The following is a 16,738-nucleotide window of genomic DNA, read 5'->3' on the forward strand; positions in this document are numbered from 1 at the left end:
CATCCAGCTCCAACCCCTGCCATGAGCAGGGACACCTTCCACTGGAGCAGCTTGCTCCAAGCCCCTGTGTCCAACCTGCCCTTGAACACTGCCACAGCTTCTCTGGGCACCCTGTGCCAGCGCCTCAGCACCCTCACAGGGAAGAGCTTCTGCCTAAGAGCTCATCTCAGTCTGCCCTCGGGCAGGTTAAAGCCATTCCCCTTGGCCTGTCCCTCCATCCCTTGTCCCAAGCCCCTCTCCAGGTTTCCTGCAGCCCCTTCAGGCACTGGAGCTGCTCTCAGGTCTCCCCTTCAGGAGCGTTCTCTTCTCCAGGCTGACCCAGCCCAGCTGTCTCAGCCTGGCTCCAGAGCAGAGCTGCTCCAGCCCTTGCATCTCCATGGCCTCTGGACTCACTCCAACTGCAAGTCCCTCTTCTCTTGTGCTGTTGCTCCAGAGTCGGATCAGGACTGCAGTGGGGGTCTTCCCCCGAGCGCAGCAGAGGGGGGAAGAGTACCTACACAGAGGCTTTAGTGCAAATGAAATCAGGTTTAATGTGCCCTTTCACGCAGAGGACTGCTTAAACCCGGAGGGACACGCTTATCCCCAGTGCCTGCTCAGCACAGCCATGTCCCCTCCCCGTCCCACAGTTCTGCCCAGCCTGCTGGGTGCTCCTGCTTCTTCCCACTGCTGCAGCAGCATCATCGCAGCATGTGCCTCTGGTTTATCAATGGGGATCCATGCCGAGCAGTCTTTGACCCTCAAGTTTCTCATGGAGAAGGATTCTTGCCTTGTCTCGCCTGGCTTCAGTGCATGTACCCATCAGGAGATGCTTACCCCAGGCACGGGGGATGAGGTGAGATGCGTGGTCCCCTGCCCGCGGGGCTCCCATTCTGGCTGCCTCTTAGAAGTTCTCCTTGTTGAAGTAGAATTTGACCTTCCTGGGGTCCAGGCTGGAGTGCTGGTGGCAAGACTTCTGCAGGCTCTTCGCCAAGGCCCCCGGCCCGCAGAGGAACACACCAACCACCGACCTGCACACAGCATGGGGGCATCAGCACCAGGTAAGGGCTCAGGGAGGATGGGTGCCCCCAGCACCCTCAGCCCCCTGCCCTGCTCTCACCTGGGGTGTGCTGCAGCCACGGCTGTGAACTCACTGTTCCACATGGGCCGCCCGAAGATGGTTTTGTGCCTGAGCCCCGTCACTGTGTCCACAGCAGTGTCGAAGCGCAGCGCCACGTTGTTGGCCTGGCCAGAGCAGGGCAGTGAGGACCCTGCCACCACCCCTGGGCCCAGCAATGGTCCCCCACCATGGAGGAGCATCCAGTGCTGATGCCCACCATACGCCACTGCCTGCAAGCCATTGCCATGGTTCTCCTGGGCCACCCCATGTCCCTGCCTTGCCCATGGTCAACTCACAATGCTGGTGTCCCAGCCAGTGAGGAAGAGGCGGTAGGTGAGGAAGTCAGCCTTGCCCGACTCGGCCATCTTCTGCTCCAGCGAGGCAAGCAGGTCATTGAACCAGGCAAAGGCTCCTGTGTCCCGGCAGAGCCAGTAGAAGTAGATCTGGGATGCAGAAAGGGATTGCTTGCAGTAGAGCAGAGCAGGAGGGATGGAAGGATGACGTGTCAAACGAACCCACGCTGCTCCCATGGGAAAATCCGTACCTTCTTGGTCTTGAGGGTCTGGTCACCCTGCTGGAACTTGTACCAGATGGACTTCAGGACGGAGGCAAAAGGGGTGACACCGATACCTGCTCCCACCAGCATAGCTACCTCATACTGGAACACGTCTTCGCTGGCTGTGCCGAAGGGACCATCCACCTCGATCCTGGCCAGGGAATGATCTGGATAAGAAGCTGGGCCTCCCCACATCAGCCCATTTGAGTGGGCTGCAGCCTACCTGGGCATCTCCAGCTTCTGCTGCTGGAAGGTGTCGATGAGGCGCTCGGTCCAGTCTCCAGCCGCTCGGATGTGGATGGAGAAGAAGTCCTCCTCGGGCGCAGAGGTGAGGGTGAAGGGATGCCACTCCAGCAGGGAGATGGAGGGGCAGTTGACAAAGATGTACTGCCCCACTTCCATGCGGAACCCCTTCTTCTGCATCTGCAGCTCCAGCACGCGAGCAGGGTGCATCACCACCTATGGGGAGGGATGGGGCTCAGCACCCAGAATGGCTCCTGTCCATCTCCCCATGGCCATCATGGCAAGGAGCTTCAACACGTGCTCCTGCTCCACACACCTTGGTGACAACCACCTTCTGCCGCGCACGCCAGACCCGCAAGATCCGCTCGAAGATGTAGAGGAGGACAGGGGCCAGGACCCACTTCCAGGACTGTGGGATGGAGGAGAGCAAAGGGCTGGAGCATCCCAAGGGAAAGGGAAGAGCTTCTCCCCCTGCCTCCATCCCAGCACTGCCCTACCTCGGCAGGGATGCTCCCGAACTCGGGGTCCTTGCAGCAGTCATGGTTGCAGTGCTTGTCCTTGTGTGTGAGGTACTGGGCGCAGTGGTGTGGATGCACCTCCTTGATGCTCTCCTCTGTCTGTCCACGCACCAGCCCGCTGTGGGGAGATGAAGGTTGAGCCCGGCTCATGTCCCCTTGTTCAGGGTTTAGCCTCAATGCGTGAAGCCAACTGGGAATGGGGACCCCAACTCCCTGCTGCCCAGGGCCTTACGCGATGCCATGGATGACAAGCCCAGCAAAGTAGATGATGAAGAGGTGATGCGTGTACCAGAAGACTTCAAAGTAGTTCCTGCGGATGAACTCGGTGGAGGACGTGACCATGAGGATGAGTGCCAGTGTGATGATGACCCCTGTCAGCCCTGGGATGGTGGTGAAGGTCACGTACTCGACGGTCTATAGGAACAGCAGGATGGGTTAGGGATGCAGGGGCTGGTGGTGATGGGGAGCTGGATGCCAGGGTCACGCTCACCGTCTGGTTGGAGTGGATGGGGTTCAGCCACTTGTTGCTGCCCTGCAGGTGCATCTTGGAGAGGACAGCGGGCAGGCTGCTGTCCGTGGCCTGCTGGCTGCCGTTGTAGCGCTCCAGGTTGAAGAGGTGGGCAATGGTGTGCACGGCTGGCAGGGGACAGGCAGTCACTGCATGGTCACCTCCCGGTCCCCACCATACCCCAGCCTGCGCAGGGCAGTACCTGTGAGCAGGGCCAGGGTGTACGCCACCAGCTTGTGGAAGGTGAGGTTGTGGTCCAGCTGCTTCCGCAGTGTCCGCCGGCAGCACTGAGGGACAGGCAGGGGCTTGGGATGGGGATAGGGATGGGGATAGGGATGGGGATGGCTGTGCCACCGTGGAGCACTCACCGAGCAGGTCCCGCGGAGGAAGGAGAGGAGGTTGCGGCACACGGGCAGCAGGATCAGCATGCTGTTGAAGTTGAGGCACTTGGCTGATGCTCGAGCCCATGCCAAGGCGGACTGGGGAAAGAAGGAGGAGGGATGAGCGCTGCTGTTCCATGCCACAGGTTGGGTACGTCTGCCTGCAGCCGTGCTGCTCAGCATGGGGCTTGGGCGGGATGGGGTTGAGCGATGCTGACATGGGGAATGGGAGGTGGAGTGATGCTGGGGTGGAGACTGGGAAGAGGGGTGCTGCTGAGCCAGGAAAGGGCAGTTTTGCCCCCAAAGGGTGGTCAGGCATTGTAACAGGCTTCCCAAGGGAAGTGGGTGGAACCAGCAACCCTGGAAGTGTTCAGATCCATGTAGATGAGGCCCTCAGTGGCATGGGTTAGTAGTGGCCTTGGCAGTGCTGGGGAATAGTTGGTCTCAGTGATCTTAAAGGTCTTATCCAACCTATACAATCCTATGCAAGGAGAAGGACTGGGAGGGGGTGATGCTGGGCTGAGACATGACAGGGACCAGCATGGGCTGTGGACTGGGATGGAGCAGGCTGGGAGAGGGCAGGACAAGGAAGGGGCATGGTTGCTGCAGGGGAAAACCTTACCCCGAGGATGGCCCTGGTGTAGAAATACCGCGCATCCCGGTCGAAGAACAGGAAGTAGTAAGTGAAGAGGAAGATGTTGATGCCCAGCCAGGCTGCCTGTGGGGACAAGCCGCGGCCTCATGAGGGACCCTCCTTTGCCCCTAGCATGAGGGTGCATCAGGACAGTGCAGCCCTTCCTGCTCCATATGAGCTGCAGCAGCACATGGGGACAAAGGTGGGGAGGATGAGTCTAGCAAAAGGACCATTGGGTCACTGCAGCCCTGTGCATCACCCTGATAAGGAAGGAGGAAAAGTGGGTGCATATCCCAAGGGTGGTTGGGGCTGCATGGGGAAGACGCTGGGAGGAGGAAGTTTCAGCCCCATGGCACTGCCAGCCTGTGCCCAACCCTGCTGCACCCCACAGCAGCTCTCTCACAGCCACAGAGAGCTCCCAAAGCCCCTCTGTCTTGTGTTGTTTTCTTTAAGTAGTTTAAAGAAGTGAAGATGACCGGATGAGAGCTGGGCTGGTCCAGCCTGGAGAAGAGAAGGCTCCTGAAGGGGAGATCTGAGAGCAGCTCCAGTGCCTGAAGGGGCTGCAGGAAAGCTGGAGAGGGGCTTGGGACAAGGACCTGTAGGGACAGGCCAAGGGGAATGGCTTTAACCTGCCCGAGGGGAGACTGAGATGAGCTCTTAGGCAGAAGCTCTTCCCTGTGAGAGTGCTGAGGCTCTGGCACAGGGTGCCCAGAGAAGCTGTGGCTGCCCCATCCCTGGCAGTGTTCAAGGGCAGGTTGGACACAGGGGCTTGGAGCAAGCTGCTCCAGTGTAAGGTGTCCCTGCCCGTGGCAAGGGATTGGAACTGGATGAGCTTTAAGGTCCCTTCCAACACATTCCATGATTTTAAGCTGCACATCCCCGTTTCTCATGCACTTGCAGCTCCTTCCAAGCGGTGCCACCCAGATGAGCCCCATAACAGCAGTGATGCCGTGACACAGCACCAGTCATCCACAGTGTCCACCATCACCTAGTGCAGGCTCTCACAGGAGCTTTCTGCTTTCCCATGGGGAGAAGACATTCCCAACCAAAGCAGCCAGGCAAGTGATACCATTTTTAAGCTTTATCTCAGGATCCCCCCTTTCCTTAAGCTTTAGGAGCCCCATCCCTTCCTGGCCACCGGTGCTTTGCAGGTTGGCTGAGCAGAGGGGATGCTTGTCTCTCCCTGCCCATCAGCCCCCTTTTCCCCCTGCGATCCCCCCAGCCCATGCTCCCCATAGCCCCCTGCATTGTCCCCAGCCCCACACACTCACGAGGACCGCAGCAGAGAACCAGTGGTTGACCAGCCAGTTGCCCATGGTGCACTGTCAGGTCCGGTGCTGCCTGCCCGGGGCTTTATGGAGGCAGCGGCAGCCCCGGCCATGGGAGCAGCTCCTCAGGGACTTTCCCCTGAGGAGCCTTTGAGGAAATGCGGGCTGGTTTCAAAGGCCGCCTTCCAGGAAGGCAGGGCTGACCCAGGCAGACAGCCCTGACATCAGTCCCCTGCGCCGGATGGGTACAGTCACCGTGGAGGGGTTCCCTATGGCACCATGGCTGGGTGCTGCAGGGCATCAGGGTGCTCCTTGTGCATGTTTGCACTATTTGGGGACAAAATGGGCTTTTCTGAAGGGAATTTCCTGGTGGGAGGAAGGTGCAGAGGGTTCAGCTCTGTTGTGCTGCTCCCGGCCTTCCTCACCAGCCTTCACTGCCTCTGTGCTACAAGAAACCATTGGAGGAGGAGGAGAAGCATCCCAGCACTGTGCTGATGCCAGGATCCAACCCAGGGATCCACTCCAGGGTGGGTGAATTAAGACTGAGCACCAGCGGTGCTGCACCTCCATGAGCGCCCTCAGCCTGGCACCAGCATCCTCCTAACTGAGCTGACCCCACAAAGGATGCTGGGGAGGGGGGTGGCACACTCCTGATTTGGCACCGGGATGCCCGGGTCACATCAGCATCCCTGCTGCTGTGCCAGCCACCCTTCCTCTCCTGCCTGCCCTCCACTGCAGCGTCCTGAGCCCTGCGGTGCTGGGTGCTTGGCTGGGAACAGCACCTGGGGCCTGGAGGAACAGGTTGGGCAGGATTGCTCCTCACCGCCTCGCGCCTGGCCCGCAGCCATGGCCACGCTGAGGGAGGTGCAGGATGAGGCAGGCCCCTCTCCTGCCATGCTCCTGCCTCTTCCCGGCTCCATTGTGGGGCTCCCCCTTTACCCCAGTACCCACTGGCACAGCCCCTGCTTGGTACCCGTGAGCACAATCAATGGGTGCGCACCCATGCCAGCCCCGGCGCGACGGTGATGGTCCCACCCTCACATGAGTCAGTGCCAGCACCCGGACACGCAGCCACAGCAGAGGTTCTTTACTGCTTAAAACAGTCCCGCTGGCCCCGTGTCCCCAGGGTCACTGTGTGTACCGCAGCGGGCAGCTTGGGGTGTCAGGGCACCTATAGGGCTGTGCACTGCACAGCGGCTGCTTGCAGCGGCAGTTTGAGCATCCCAAAGTCCTTTGTGTCCATGTGCGCGGCAGGCACACACACGTTCCTGTCCCCATGGCACTGTGGGATGTGCAGGGACCAAGGGCCAGCAGTGCTTGGTCTGTGCCACGTCTGCCAGCACATCTCTGCGTCCATAGCCGGGTGCTGGCTGTCCCTCAGACGATGCTGTGCCTCACACCAGGCTCATACGGTGCTTCGAGGTGCAGAGGGGTCCCCGACGGGCGCCGGCGACAGCAAACACAGTGCAAGAAGTCAGCAACGTTGTGCTGGAAGAGCTGTCGGCAGGGATGCAGGTACTGGAAGAAGAGGAGCATGAAGTAGATGCCCAGGCAGTAGCCGAGGAGCAGCTGCACCACCAGCAGCGGCGTGCAGACGTTCTCGTAGACATCCGTCTTGAAGAAGTACCAGAGGACGACGAGGGCCGTGTTCTCCATCAGCCGTGCCACGTAGTACACAGCCAAGCGGCCCCAGTCCTGGGACTTGTCAATGAGGTCCCTATCAGCCAGCTTGAGCTGCACGGCTGACCAGCAGAACATGTTGATGCTGGCGTAGAGGAGGGTGAAGGCGCAAAGCACCACCACGGTGCCCACGCGGCTGAAGTTCTTCTCGATGTTGTCGGGCAGGCGGGTGCCGCTGCGCCAGAACTGCACCCAAGGCATGAAGAAGACGATCAGCAGGTTGGCCAGGGCGATGGGGATGATCCAGTGCTTGAAGACGGTGCTGAAGAGCACGAGGACGGCCACGCGCGTGGAGATCTCCAGGCTGCGCCACAGCACGATGCAGAGGAAGGCCAGCGGCCGCAGCTGGACCTTGTAGTCATCGTACTTGACCTGGATGGACAGGACGTTGCAGACGAGGGCTCCGTAGGTGACTGACACGAGGCAGATGCCCATGAGGACCGCTGCAAAGAGAGAGGACAGAGCAGTCAGGCAGCGCTGGGGACTGTAGCCCACCGTTCACCCCAAGAGCATCTCGAGAGCCGGCCTCATCCAGGGGCAAGATAGAATCATAGAACCAGAGAATGGTTTGGGTTGGAAAGCACCTTAAGGTCGTCCAGTTCCAACCCCCTGCCATGGCAGGGACACCTCACACTAAACCATGGCACCCAAGGCTCTGTCCAACCTGGCCTTGAGCACCACCAGGGATGGAGCATTCACAACCTCCCTGGGCAACCCATTCCAGTGCCTCATCACCCTCACAGTAAAGAGCTTCCTCCTTATATCTAACCTGAACTTCCCCTGTTTAAGTTTGCACTCATCACCCCTAGTCTTATCACTCAGGATGAAGATCATTCATACGGAACATTGGCAGCTGCTCCCATTCACTGCAGCCAGGAAAACTGCAATGGAACAAATGGGAAGTATCTGGTCCCAGTTGTGCCATGCCAGTGGTGATGGCTGTGAGATGCAGGACTGAGCTCAGGCACCCGAGCTGCAAGGGAATGACCTGGAATGTGCCAACCTGGATTCACCTCCTGCATCTGCTGCTGGAGGGGCACTGGTGCTCATCCTCCCTCTGATGCTTCCATTCCCTAAAACCCCCTTTCAGGGGGATATGGCCAAGGAGGGGGTCTCTATGGGGCATCCCCCATGTTCACTCTTCCATGGGCACAGCTCTGGGCTCCCAGCCCGGCCACAGAGTAGGTTGGTGAGGGCAGCTCCGTCCCCAGGCGCTGCACCGCTGTGGTGCAAGAGCTCCTGCGTGTCTGGCTCAGCAGCATGCCGAAGTGGGAGTTAAGAGCTTGCTCCGGCACATCCAGCCCCGAGCTCATAAACATCCTGGGAGCAGGCAAAGGAGCCTGGGAGTGGAAGCGCGGGACTGGGAGCTGCGGCTGTTGGGAGAGGCGCAGAAATAGATCCAACGGAGGGGCTGTGAGGAACCCAGAGCATTCTATTCTATTTCCATCTATTTCTACTTGATCTATTTCTGTCATTGGAAATAGATCCAATAGAGGGGCTGTGAGGAAGCCAGAGCATGTAGCTGGCTGGAAAACAACAACAACTGCTGCAGACTGGAGCAACGTGGGGCAGGGACATGGCATTTTCATGGGACAGGCCACTGGGTGCATGGATGGCCCTGTAGTGCAGATATCTGTGAGCAGCAGGGCTGGGAGTAGCATGTCCAGCTCTTCCCGCTTTCCCAAGCGTCACATCCAGGTGGAGAGCACAGAGTGGGAAAAGCAAACCAGGGATGGATGAGTGCAGGTCGTGCTCCACGTTATCCAGTGGCCACCATCCCCGCAGAGCTCTGTGGGACGCCAACCACCACCCATAGCTATGGGGCCTGTCCCTGTGGGTCCCCACACACCAGGCACCCTTACCTCGGGCAGCAGGGACGTACTTCTCCAGGATGCTGATATAGAGCTGGACGCTGAGCTGCGGCGTGGAGCCCAGGAAGGCCTGGATGACCGCCATGCGCTTGAAGGCGTTGCGGTGCGTGGCCAGGCGCCGCTCCGAGTGACCCATCTCCTGCTCCATCTCCACCTCGTAGCCCTTCCGCAGCCGCCGCTTGCGGGTGATGGTGACGTAGGGCTCCTCCTGCCTCCCCGACCAGCAGTACACCAGCAGAGCCTCCATGCACCTGCAAGGATGTGGCAGTGTCACCCACAGCCTCATGTGCCCCCCCCCCCAGTGCATCCAGACCCTCTTCACCCAGTGCTGGATGGACCCTGACCCTGCTGAGAGCAGCCCAAATGATGTGAGTGAGCATTCAGTAGTGCTGCGGGCAGTCCCTGGCCTTCGGATGTCAGGATGAGGGCAGGATATCAGGATGAGGACAGGGTCACACCAGGACCGTGGGGATGCCCGGTGGTCACTTCTCTGCTCCAGCACTCAGGGTGAAGCATGTAGGGCAGGGGGACAACAACCACCCCAGCGAGGGATGCAACAACTGATGCAAGAAGGGCAGCATCCAGGGTACAAAACCGTAGCTCTTCTCAGAATGAGAGCTACAGGAAGTTGTTCATCACTCTTGGGCTCCGTTTCCCTCACTGACACAAAAAGCATGCCTTCCTCTAAGCAGAGGTGAGAGAAGCTTCTGATACCACTTTTGATCTCTCCTCTTGTAGAAGGCTTCTACGTTTCCTCCTTGGTGGGGATGGCAGGAAGGGGAGCGCAGGGTGAAGCTGTGTGTGCCATGGAGAGATAAGAGAGCGCTTCCGCAACCGCTTCCCCGCAGGACACCCTCATGTGTGCGCAGGGGATGTGGGTTCCTGCCACGAGGGAGGACCCCCCTCCCCTCCACACACAGCCATGCAGTGGGGTGCACGGGCTGGAGGCAATCAGCAGAGGAGGACCCATCCAAGAGGCTTGGCTCCCACCCAGGGATGAGCTGGCTCTGGGGCCAATGGGATGTAATTATCTGTGAGTGCTCATTAGGGCAGCAGAAGTTGCTCTGTTTCAGACCCAAATGGAATGAGGTTTCTGGGTACGTTCTCTTGCCAGATGAGGCCAACGCTCATGGCTCACTGCAACCTCTAACGGGAAAACGGCTCAGTCCATAAAGTCTGGCTCCATGAGCAGTCCCAGCAGTCCCAGTGCCCTGCCAGACCTTCTCAGCTCCATTACCAGCCCAGCGAGCAGCCTTCCCTGAGCATCTCTGGCTGGCTCTTGCAAGTGGCCAAGTACTATCATCATCATCTGATGCATCACCATGGGTCAGCATGGGCTGATGTGCCCCCACAGCCCATCAAACGGCTGATGGCACCGAGGTGAGGCTCCCCGGTACCCTCTGAAGATGAAACATCACAACAAGGATGTCTCCAGCACCCTGCTTGTTCCTGGTGCCACAGGAAGTGTGGTACAGGCCATGGTGTGCCCCAAAGTGTGCCCTTGGGGCAGGACCCGTTGGAGATGGTGGCTCTGCCATGCTGCCCATAGCACCCTCTGTGTGCTCTCATGGAGCAGGGTGCCCGGGGTGGCACAGCCCAGGGAGGCTCCACAGCATTCCCAAGCAGTGAGAGATCAGCACTTCTCTGGCTTGTGCAACACCCACCTCCTCTCCCAGCATGGTTCAGCGGACCCCAGCTTCCACACCAGCCCCACTCCTGCACCAAGCCCCTCTCTCCACGGCCCAAAGCTGGCACCAGGACTGGGGACCTTTGGAGGGGGGGGCAGGACCCATGTCACCTCAAGCACGCAGCCAGGATTTACATCTGTGCTGCCAGCCTAAGCAAGAACAGGACAAAACCCAGAGGCAAAGGGAGCAGTTGGGCTGCAGGAAGCAGCAGTAGGAAGAGCCTTTAGAGCAGCTGAGATGCAACAGGCTGGCAGAGCCGAGTCGTGCCTGGAGGAGAGCAGGCAGCAACCCCTGGGGAGGACCGTGGCACCACCGGGTGCAGGTGGCCGAGCACAAGACCCCCATGGGACAGGAGCAGCAGAGCCCCCAGGGAGGAACAGGATGGGGACACATCAGGAGCAGCTCCGGGCTTGCCGGGAGAGACCCTGCTCTCACCCGGTGCCTGCTGGGGGGGGGTCCCCTCATCTCTATAGGGTATCCCCGCATCCCTGCCGGGGGTCCCCGCATCCCCGCTGCGCTCACCTGATGATGGGCCCGAGCTGGAGCAGATGCATGAGCCCGATGAGGGGCCGGTCGCGGCTGATGTCGCGGTGCACGAAGATGAGCGTGAGCTGCACCAGCACGGACGGGCAGAGCATGAAGAAGATGGTGAGCGCCAGCCAGAAGCGGTCGTCGGAGTGGCTGTAGGAGAAGCAGAGCACGGCGGCGGCCGCGCTCTCCCCGCAGAACAGCGCCGTCGAGAACACGATGCCGAGCGGCAGCTTCGGCCGCAGCGGGGCGGCGGGCGGGCAGCCCCCGCTCGGGCCGTCCATCGCGGCCCCGGCCCGGCCGCTCAGCCCCGCCGCGGCCACATCCCGGGCTGCAGAGGGGAGAGGAGCCGCGCTCAGGGCGGAGCGGGGCTCCCCCGCCGCTCCGTGCCGCCGCGGGTTCCCTGCCCCGGCCCCACCGAGCCGAGCCGAGCCCGGCGGGGCGGGGACGGGACGCACCGGCAGCCCTAAGGGCCCGCCCCGACCGGAGCAGGGGGCGGGACACCCCGGGCAGGGACCCTCCCGGTGCGGTACCGGGGTGCCCACCCGTGTGGAGGCCCCTGCCCGAGGAGCCCCAGCTCCCCTATCCCAGGATCCTCCTTCCCTGCCTCTGCCGGGTGCCCCCATTCCAGGACATCCCCAACACGGCCAGGACCCCCACCCCAAACCACCCCACCAGCCCAGGGCACCCCAGCAGCACCCACAACCCCATCAGCCATAGCCCTGCCAGCCCCCCCTGCAGCCCCCAAGCACCCTCCCTGGGACCTCCCTGCAAAGTCCTGGCTCCCTTGTGTCCTGGCAGCCATCAGCACCCCAAAGTGCCGCTACATGGGGGGGCCACCCAGACAAGGGCTCTCATCCCTAGAGACAGCGGGGTCCCACCACGGGGCAGGGAGCAGGCTGGTATTAAGCAAGTTGAGCTGCAGCAGGGGCATCCCTTTGGGTCTGCAGGCAGCTGGGGTGGGTCTCGAAGTCTGAGGAGGGTGTTACAGCAGAGATGTGGCTCTTGCATCCTGGATGCTCCCAGCTCCAGGTAGGAATTAGTAAAGACCACACTGTCCTACAGCTGAGCAACAGGGTGCTTTTCCCATTGCCTTCAAGAACACACTTTCAAGGTGATGGGATATATGACCTCACTGATGGAGCCTTTGCTGAGCCCACCATTCAGCCCCACATCCACTGTGTCTGTGGTTCAGCCCAGGGCAGCAAGCTGAGCCCCACACCTCAGTCACCACGCAGCCATGAGGTCCCTGCTCTGCCCATCATGCACTGAGACCCTCACCCCTGCCTTTCCCTCACAAGCGGTGGTGCTGGCACCATGATGCCCATGTGCTGCCTTCCCAAGCATGCACTGCCTGCCAGGTTACTCAGTCCAGCCTGGGCACACGCTGGCTGTCTGGGAGAGGTGGGACAAGGCACGGAGCGTTTGAGGTCAGCTGTTTTCCCCTGGTTTAGGCAGACTTCCAGTCTTAGGTAGCTTTTAAATCCCTCAGCAGCCAGACCTTCTCACAGGGAGGTGCCCACGCTGCATCCATCACTCACCCAGCCCCATACAAGCCAAAAGCATGAACCCTCCCAAGCCCCCCACACAAGTTCCCCCTCTTTTACCGGGCTTATCAGTGGCAAAGCTGGGAATGAAACCATCTGAGCCCTCCAAGGCTGCGTCTCCCCAATGGCAGCTCTCACTCAGAAGCAATCCCGGTCTCAGCACTTTTCCTTCCAAGCAGCTGAGGAGCTGCTTTGGGAAGCCACAAACACCATGAGCTCACAGGGACTGGCCTGACCGGCGCAGACAGGGACCCACGTGTCATTGCTCAGCTCTGGTATGACAATCATGTATTTTCCAGCTGGTTTTGGAAACAGCTTCTCCAAAAAGAACCCCAGTGGGACAGAGGGCAAAGGGAACAGCATCCAAAGGAAGGAGCCGGATGCTGTGGATACCCGGATGGGAGCTGCGCATAGGCCTGGATGGGCACTCAGACAGTGACAGGGCACTGCCAACTGTGCCCACACCTCTGTAGTAGCAGAGCAAGGGGCAACTCACACCATTTATGCAACTTCCATTTATCCAAATTAAAAGCATCCCCCAGGAGCCTGGCAGGGCACCAAGCCCTCGGCTGAGCAATGCCTGGGCTCCGACTCATCCCATTGATGATTTCATCTTCCCTTGTTTCGTGATGAAATGAGCAATTGTTTAAGCACTCAAGAATTCCAGACCTGCTTCAGGGAGCGCCGGCGCCCATGATGGGAATGGCGGGATGAAGCCTCACCGCGCTTCCCACACCAGCTATTATCCCATTTTCTGACCCAAGCAGCGGGCTGTGTTCTGGTGCACGCTGTGAGTCACCCCTCCAGCCTAACCCTACCTGGCCGCGGTGTAAACAGCAGGCCATAAACACTCCCTGTGTCACAGATAGCACCAAACACCCTGTCCCCATTGCCACCGCCGCTCCCTGGACCCGTTCTTCTGCCTGCAATCCCAGCACGGCTTTAGTGACACTGAAGGATATCCCACCCTTGTGTCCCCATCTGCAGTGCCTGGATGCTGGGCCAGAACCCTGGAGCAGAACTGGGGCTGGATGGGGTGAATGTGATGCAGAACTAGCATGGAAGTGCCCATCAGGATATAAGCCAAGGTGCCAAACAGACGGGGACTGTGCTGGCATCTCTAGGACCACTTAGGAAAGTGAAGGGGTTTCAATGGTTCACTTCTGTTTGGGTTGTAAGGGGCCTTAAAGCTCATCCAGTTCCAACCGCCTGCCATGGGGTTCCCAAAGTCCTGCCACCAGTGCCGGATGTCAGTGCTGGAGAGCATCCCAGCTCCATTGTTTTCTTAATCCCAGCCTGCATTATTTTGTCAGTCCCGGTGTTCACACGCATTGAACCCGGGGCTGTGGCAGGGGTGTCTGCCTGCCGGGATTTGATGCCTATGAGAGCCTGGGCTGAGCGTGGGGTGGGAGCAGGCTCCAGCTCTGAAAATAGCCGTGTGTGCTTTACACATGCCTGGCGGCTCAGCTCCTGTAAAAGGAGAAGAAATGGGAATGGGAGGCAGCTCCTTGCCAGAGCCCTTAAAGAGCCCAGGTAGGATCGCAGCCCGCGGGCTCTGCTCTCCGGTCCTTGCCGCACCGCACTAGGACCCGGAGCGGCTCTCGGAGCCAAGCGCACGGTGCCGGCTTCCCAAATATAGCCCAGCACTTAGCGTGGAGCGGGGGGTGTGGGGACCACGCTGCCCTTTCGGCCCCAAACCACCCCGGCAACACGCTCCGAGGAGGATTAAACAGCATGGAGCGATGGCGAGGACGTGCTGGATGAGATGGAAATCAGTGTTCCCTGGCTCCGCACGCCCTGAGCAGGGACCTCACCGTGTTCCCAGGAATCTCTGAGCCGGGAATGCTTTACTTAGTTTGGAAATAGCTTTGCTGGTTTTGACAGCCTGAGCTGTTTGGATTCTGCATCGCTGCCTCAGTAACTCAGCTGCCTATTTTCCTGCCCCAGCTGTCTGTGGAATAGTTTCTGGTTGGGGAAATATTTCTTTCCGTTTACTTCATCATGAGACTGCTTTTACCAGCCCAGTTCCTCATGCAGCTTCTCCCCCTTATCCTGCTGGGATATAAACTCATGGCTGCCCTGAGGAGCTCATCCCTCTGTATCTCGCGGCAGGGCTAGGCCCATAAAGCAGGCACCCTGTGCTCCTCTGGCATGGGCCAAGCCACTCCTGGCTTCAATTCTTTAACGAGGAAAGAGTTACCATCTTCAAGGTAACTTCAACACATTTATAGGTGTTTGCGATAGTTATAGGTGGTGCCTCTTTGGGTACAGTCCCAGCTCAGGCACCGGGTGATGCTGTAACAGTAAACCAGGGAAGGAAGGGTTAAAATGACTTTAATTAACCGATTCCTCTGGTCCCGCCTCCTGTAAGAGTATACAGCTCACCCTGCTTACCCAGCCAGGAGGCACTGCACATGCCCAGGCATCCTGGCAGGCCGGAGGGATGGGTTACACTGTCCTTCGCTGCACTGTAATGCTCTCAGCAAAACCACTGTAGGAGCCTAGGTAGGGCTTGTAGCCTTCAAAGGGGCATCATAAAGCTGGCATCCTCCGCAGGCGCCAGGGAATGACACAGACCCCAGTCAAATCCAAGCCTCTGCTGGGAATTTGTGTGTGCTCTGGCTGGGAAGCACCCATCTGGAAATGGGGTTAGAAGCACCCAGCTCCCTGCACACACCTCCCCTGTGCCTGTGCCTGCTGCGGGGTGGTGGTAGTGATGGAGGGGGAGCAAAGAGAGCTCTAGAAAAGCAACTTTCTGTGCCTAAAATAGCTCAGAGAGTGGTTGCTGGGCTGGTGGTGGGGAACACAACCGGATTCCACTGTGCTTGGTGCCGGTGTGGAAGCCATGGTGCAATCCTGCTTTACTCCCTGCCACCGTGCCAGCAAACACCCCCGGTGCCCATTGCCACCAGGTCTGCGTGGCACAGGCTGTAATTATCTTGCATTTCCAGCCTGACCGCGGGGCCTTCGTCTGTAATTAGCTCTTGGGATTTAGGAGCTCGTAGGATCCGGGTTATCGGTAACCACCAGAGCCGTGCTGGGATTTAAAGGGACGGCGCATCTCTCGGCGCTGCCTTCGTGTGCCGCCTCGGAGGCATTCAACAGAGAGATGAGTCCCTCCCCAAAGGCTGGGCATGCCCTCGCCCTGCTTTTTTGGCCACAGTCGATGCGATCCCAAGCAAAGCAGAACAGCTTGGAAATATTCCTGCCAGGCTTTATTGTCCTTGCCATCACCTCGGCTTTCATCACCCCACGATAAATGCTACAGGCAGCCCCCATAGCACTGCACTGGTCACTGCTTTCCCTTGCAAGCCATCATTCCTCATGTGCAAGCTCCCCATCTCTGCCACTGCCGTCCCCCTCACTCAGCCCCTCACCTTGGGGTCTCATCGGGGTTCCTGACGCCAGCTCGGGTACATACTCACAGGGTCTAGTGAAGCCAAGGCAGGGCAGCCCGCCAGCCCGTGTCCATCTGTGCTCCAATTCCGTCCTGTGCTCTCGCCTCCTTCCCTCGCCCGCGGCACTCCAGCGAGGCAGAAATAGCCCCAAAACACGTGCTGCCTTCCGGGAAGCGATGCCAGGGGCTGAGCAGCCCCAGTGCCCCGGGCACAGCCTTCCCTGGGGGGCTCCGGTGATGGCTCCAGCGAGGAACACCTCCAGTTATCCACCAAGAGGATAGATTCTGCCTCGGAGTTTCTCACCTGGCAACAGTCACCAAGGAAACCCAGGCGGCGGGTACCCACTGGCACTGCCCGGGGGGTCCCTGCCGTGCTGGATGAGGGGCTCCCTCTGCTCTCTGCGTGTCTCTATGGGATGAGGGCCAGTCTCTGCTCTGCAACCTGAGCCCATGGAGCTGGGCATGGCCCTCACGCCACCGCTTGGGATTCAAGGGAGGGTTCTGCCAGGTTTGGGATGGGTTTGGAGGGTTTCCCAGCCTCTGTGCCCATTGTGGTACGTGGGGAGGTGACCTGGAGCTGCTCCAGGCTCCCGGGGGTTCCCAGTCGCTGGCACCAGGGATTCGGGGCACTTGTGTTAACAGCAGCAGAGCACCCATTGCTCTGGAAATCCATTGGCGCTGGAGGGACACCAGCTCTTGCTGCCCCTCAGGAGGCTGTGCGTGCCTCCAGGGCTGCCTGACACGTGGCAATCCCTATGGATAACATCCTCTGGTCATACCTCTTCCCGGCCCCTGCCTGGCTCTCACTGGCAGTGCTACCCCTA

General features: G+C 59.7%; 2 protein-coding genes across 3 annotated transcripts; both read right to left on the reverse strand.

Annotated features, from left to right (window-relative positions):
* Nucleotides 1-541: 541 nt before the first annotated feature.
* Nucleotides 542-6,018, reverse strand: NOX1 (NADPH oxidase 1). Of its 2 annotated transcripts, XM_061445523.1 has the most exons (12): nucleotides 5,207-6,018; nucleotides 3,290-3,400; nucleotides 3,124-3,208; nucleotides 2,904-3,049; nucleotides 2,646-2,827; nucleotides 2,393-2,531; nucleotides 2,212-2,304; nucleotides 1,876-2,111; nucleotides 1,641-1,803; nucleotides 1,393-1,539; nucleotides 1,097-1,221; nucleotides 542-1,007 (listed from the first exon to the last, which is right to left on the reverse strand). In XM_061445523.1, the coding sequence occupies exons 1-12, from the start codon at nucleotides 5,249-5,251 to the stop codon at nucleotides 881-883; spliced, it is 1,599 nt and encodes a 532-aa protein (XP_061301507.1). In that variant the 5' UTR covers nucleotides 5,252-6,018; the 3' UTR covers nucleotides 542-880. The 2 variants fall into 2 exon arrangements, with proteins under 2 accessions (XP_061301507.1, XP_061301506.1); XM_061445522.1 differs by lacking the exon at nucleotides 5,207-6,018 and adding an exon at nucleotides 3,924-4,047 and having other exon boundaries at nucleotides 2,904-3,208.
* Nucleotides 6,019-6,275: 257 nt separating this feature from the next.
* XKRX (XK related X-linked) lies at nucleotides 6,276-16,177 on the reverse strand. The gene is made up of 4 exons (XM_061446175.1): nucleotides 15,943-16,177; nucleotides 10,965-11,301; nucleotides 8,746-9,005; nucleotides 6,276-7,326 (listed from the first exon to the last, which is right to left on the reverse strand). Exons 2-4 carry the CDS (start codon nucleotides 11,252-11,254, stop codon nucleotides 6,581-6,583), a joined length of 1,296 nt encoding a protein of 431 aa, XP_061302159.1. The 5' UTR covers nucleotides 11,255-11,301; nucleotides 15,943-16,177; the 3' UTR covers nucleotides 6,276-6,580.
* Nucleotides 16,178-16,738: the final 561 nt, after the last annotated feature.

The sequence above is a fragment of the Pezoporus flaviventris genome, unplaced genomic scaffold (assembly GCF_033815535.1).
Source record: "Pezoporus flaviventris isolate CSIRO_AGI_PZ_B2104156 unplaced genomic scaffold, CSIRO_AGI_Pfla_v1 ptg000005l, whole genome shotgun sequence".
Taxonomy (NCBI): Eukaryota; Metazoa; Chordata; class Aves; order Psittaciformes; family Psittacidae; genus Pezoporus; species Pezoporus flaviventris.

What these genes read in the sequence shown, in the direction of transcription:
- NOX1 (XM_061445522.1), bottom strand. Translation starts at nt 4,044, where the DNA reads ATGAGGCCGCGGCTTGTCCCCACAGGCAGCCTGGCTGGGCATCAACAT. An exon ending in CTTGTCATCCATGGCATCGC is followed by an intron (nt 2,532 to 2,645) that starts GTAAGGCCCTGG and finishes ATCTCCCCACAG; the next exon opens with CGGGCTGGTGCGTGGACAGA. An exon ending in CTGGCTGGGACACCAGCATT is followed by an intron (nt 1,222 to 1,392) that starts GTGAGTTGACCA and finishes TGCTCTGGCCAG; the next exon opens with GCCAACAACGTGGCGCTGCG.
- XKRX (XM_061446175.1), bottom strand. Translation starts at nt 11,254, where the DNA reads ATGGACGGCCCGAGCGGGGGCTGCCCGCCCGCCGCCCCGCTGCGGCCG. An exon ending in CAGCTCGGGCCCATCATCAG is followed by an intron (nt 9,006 to 10,964) that starts GTGAGCGCAGCG and finishes ACATCCTTGCAG; the next exon opens with GTGCATGGAGGCTCTGCTGG. An exon ending in GTACGTCCCTGCTGCCCGAG is followed by an intron (nt 7,327 to 8,745) that starts GTAAGGGTGCCT and finishes CTCTCTTTGCAG; the next exon opens with CGGTCCTCATGGGCATCTGC.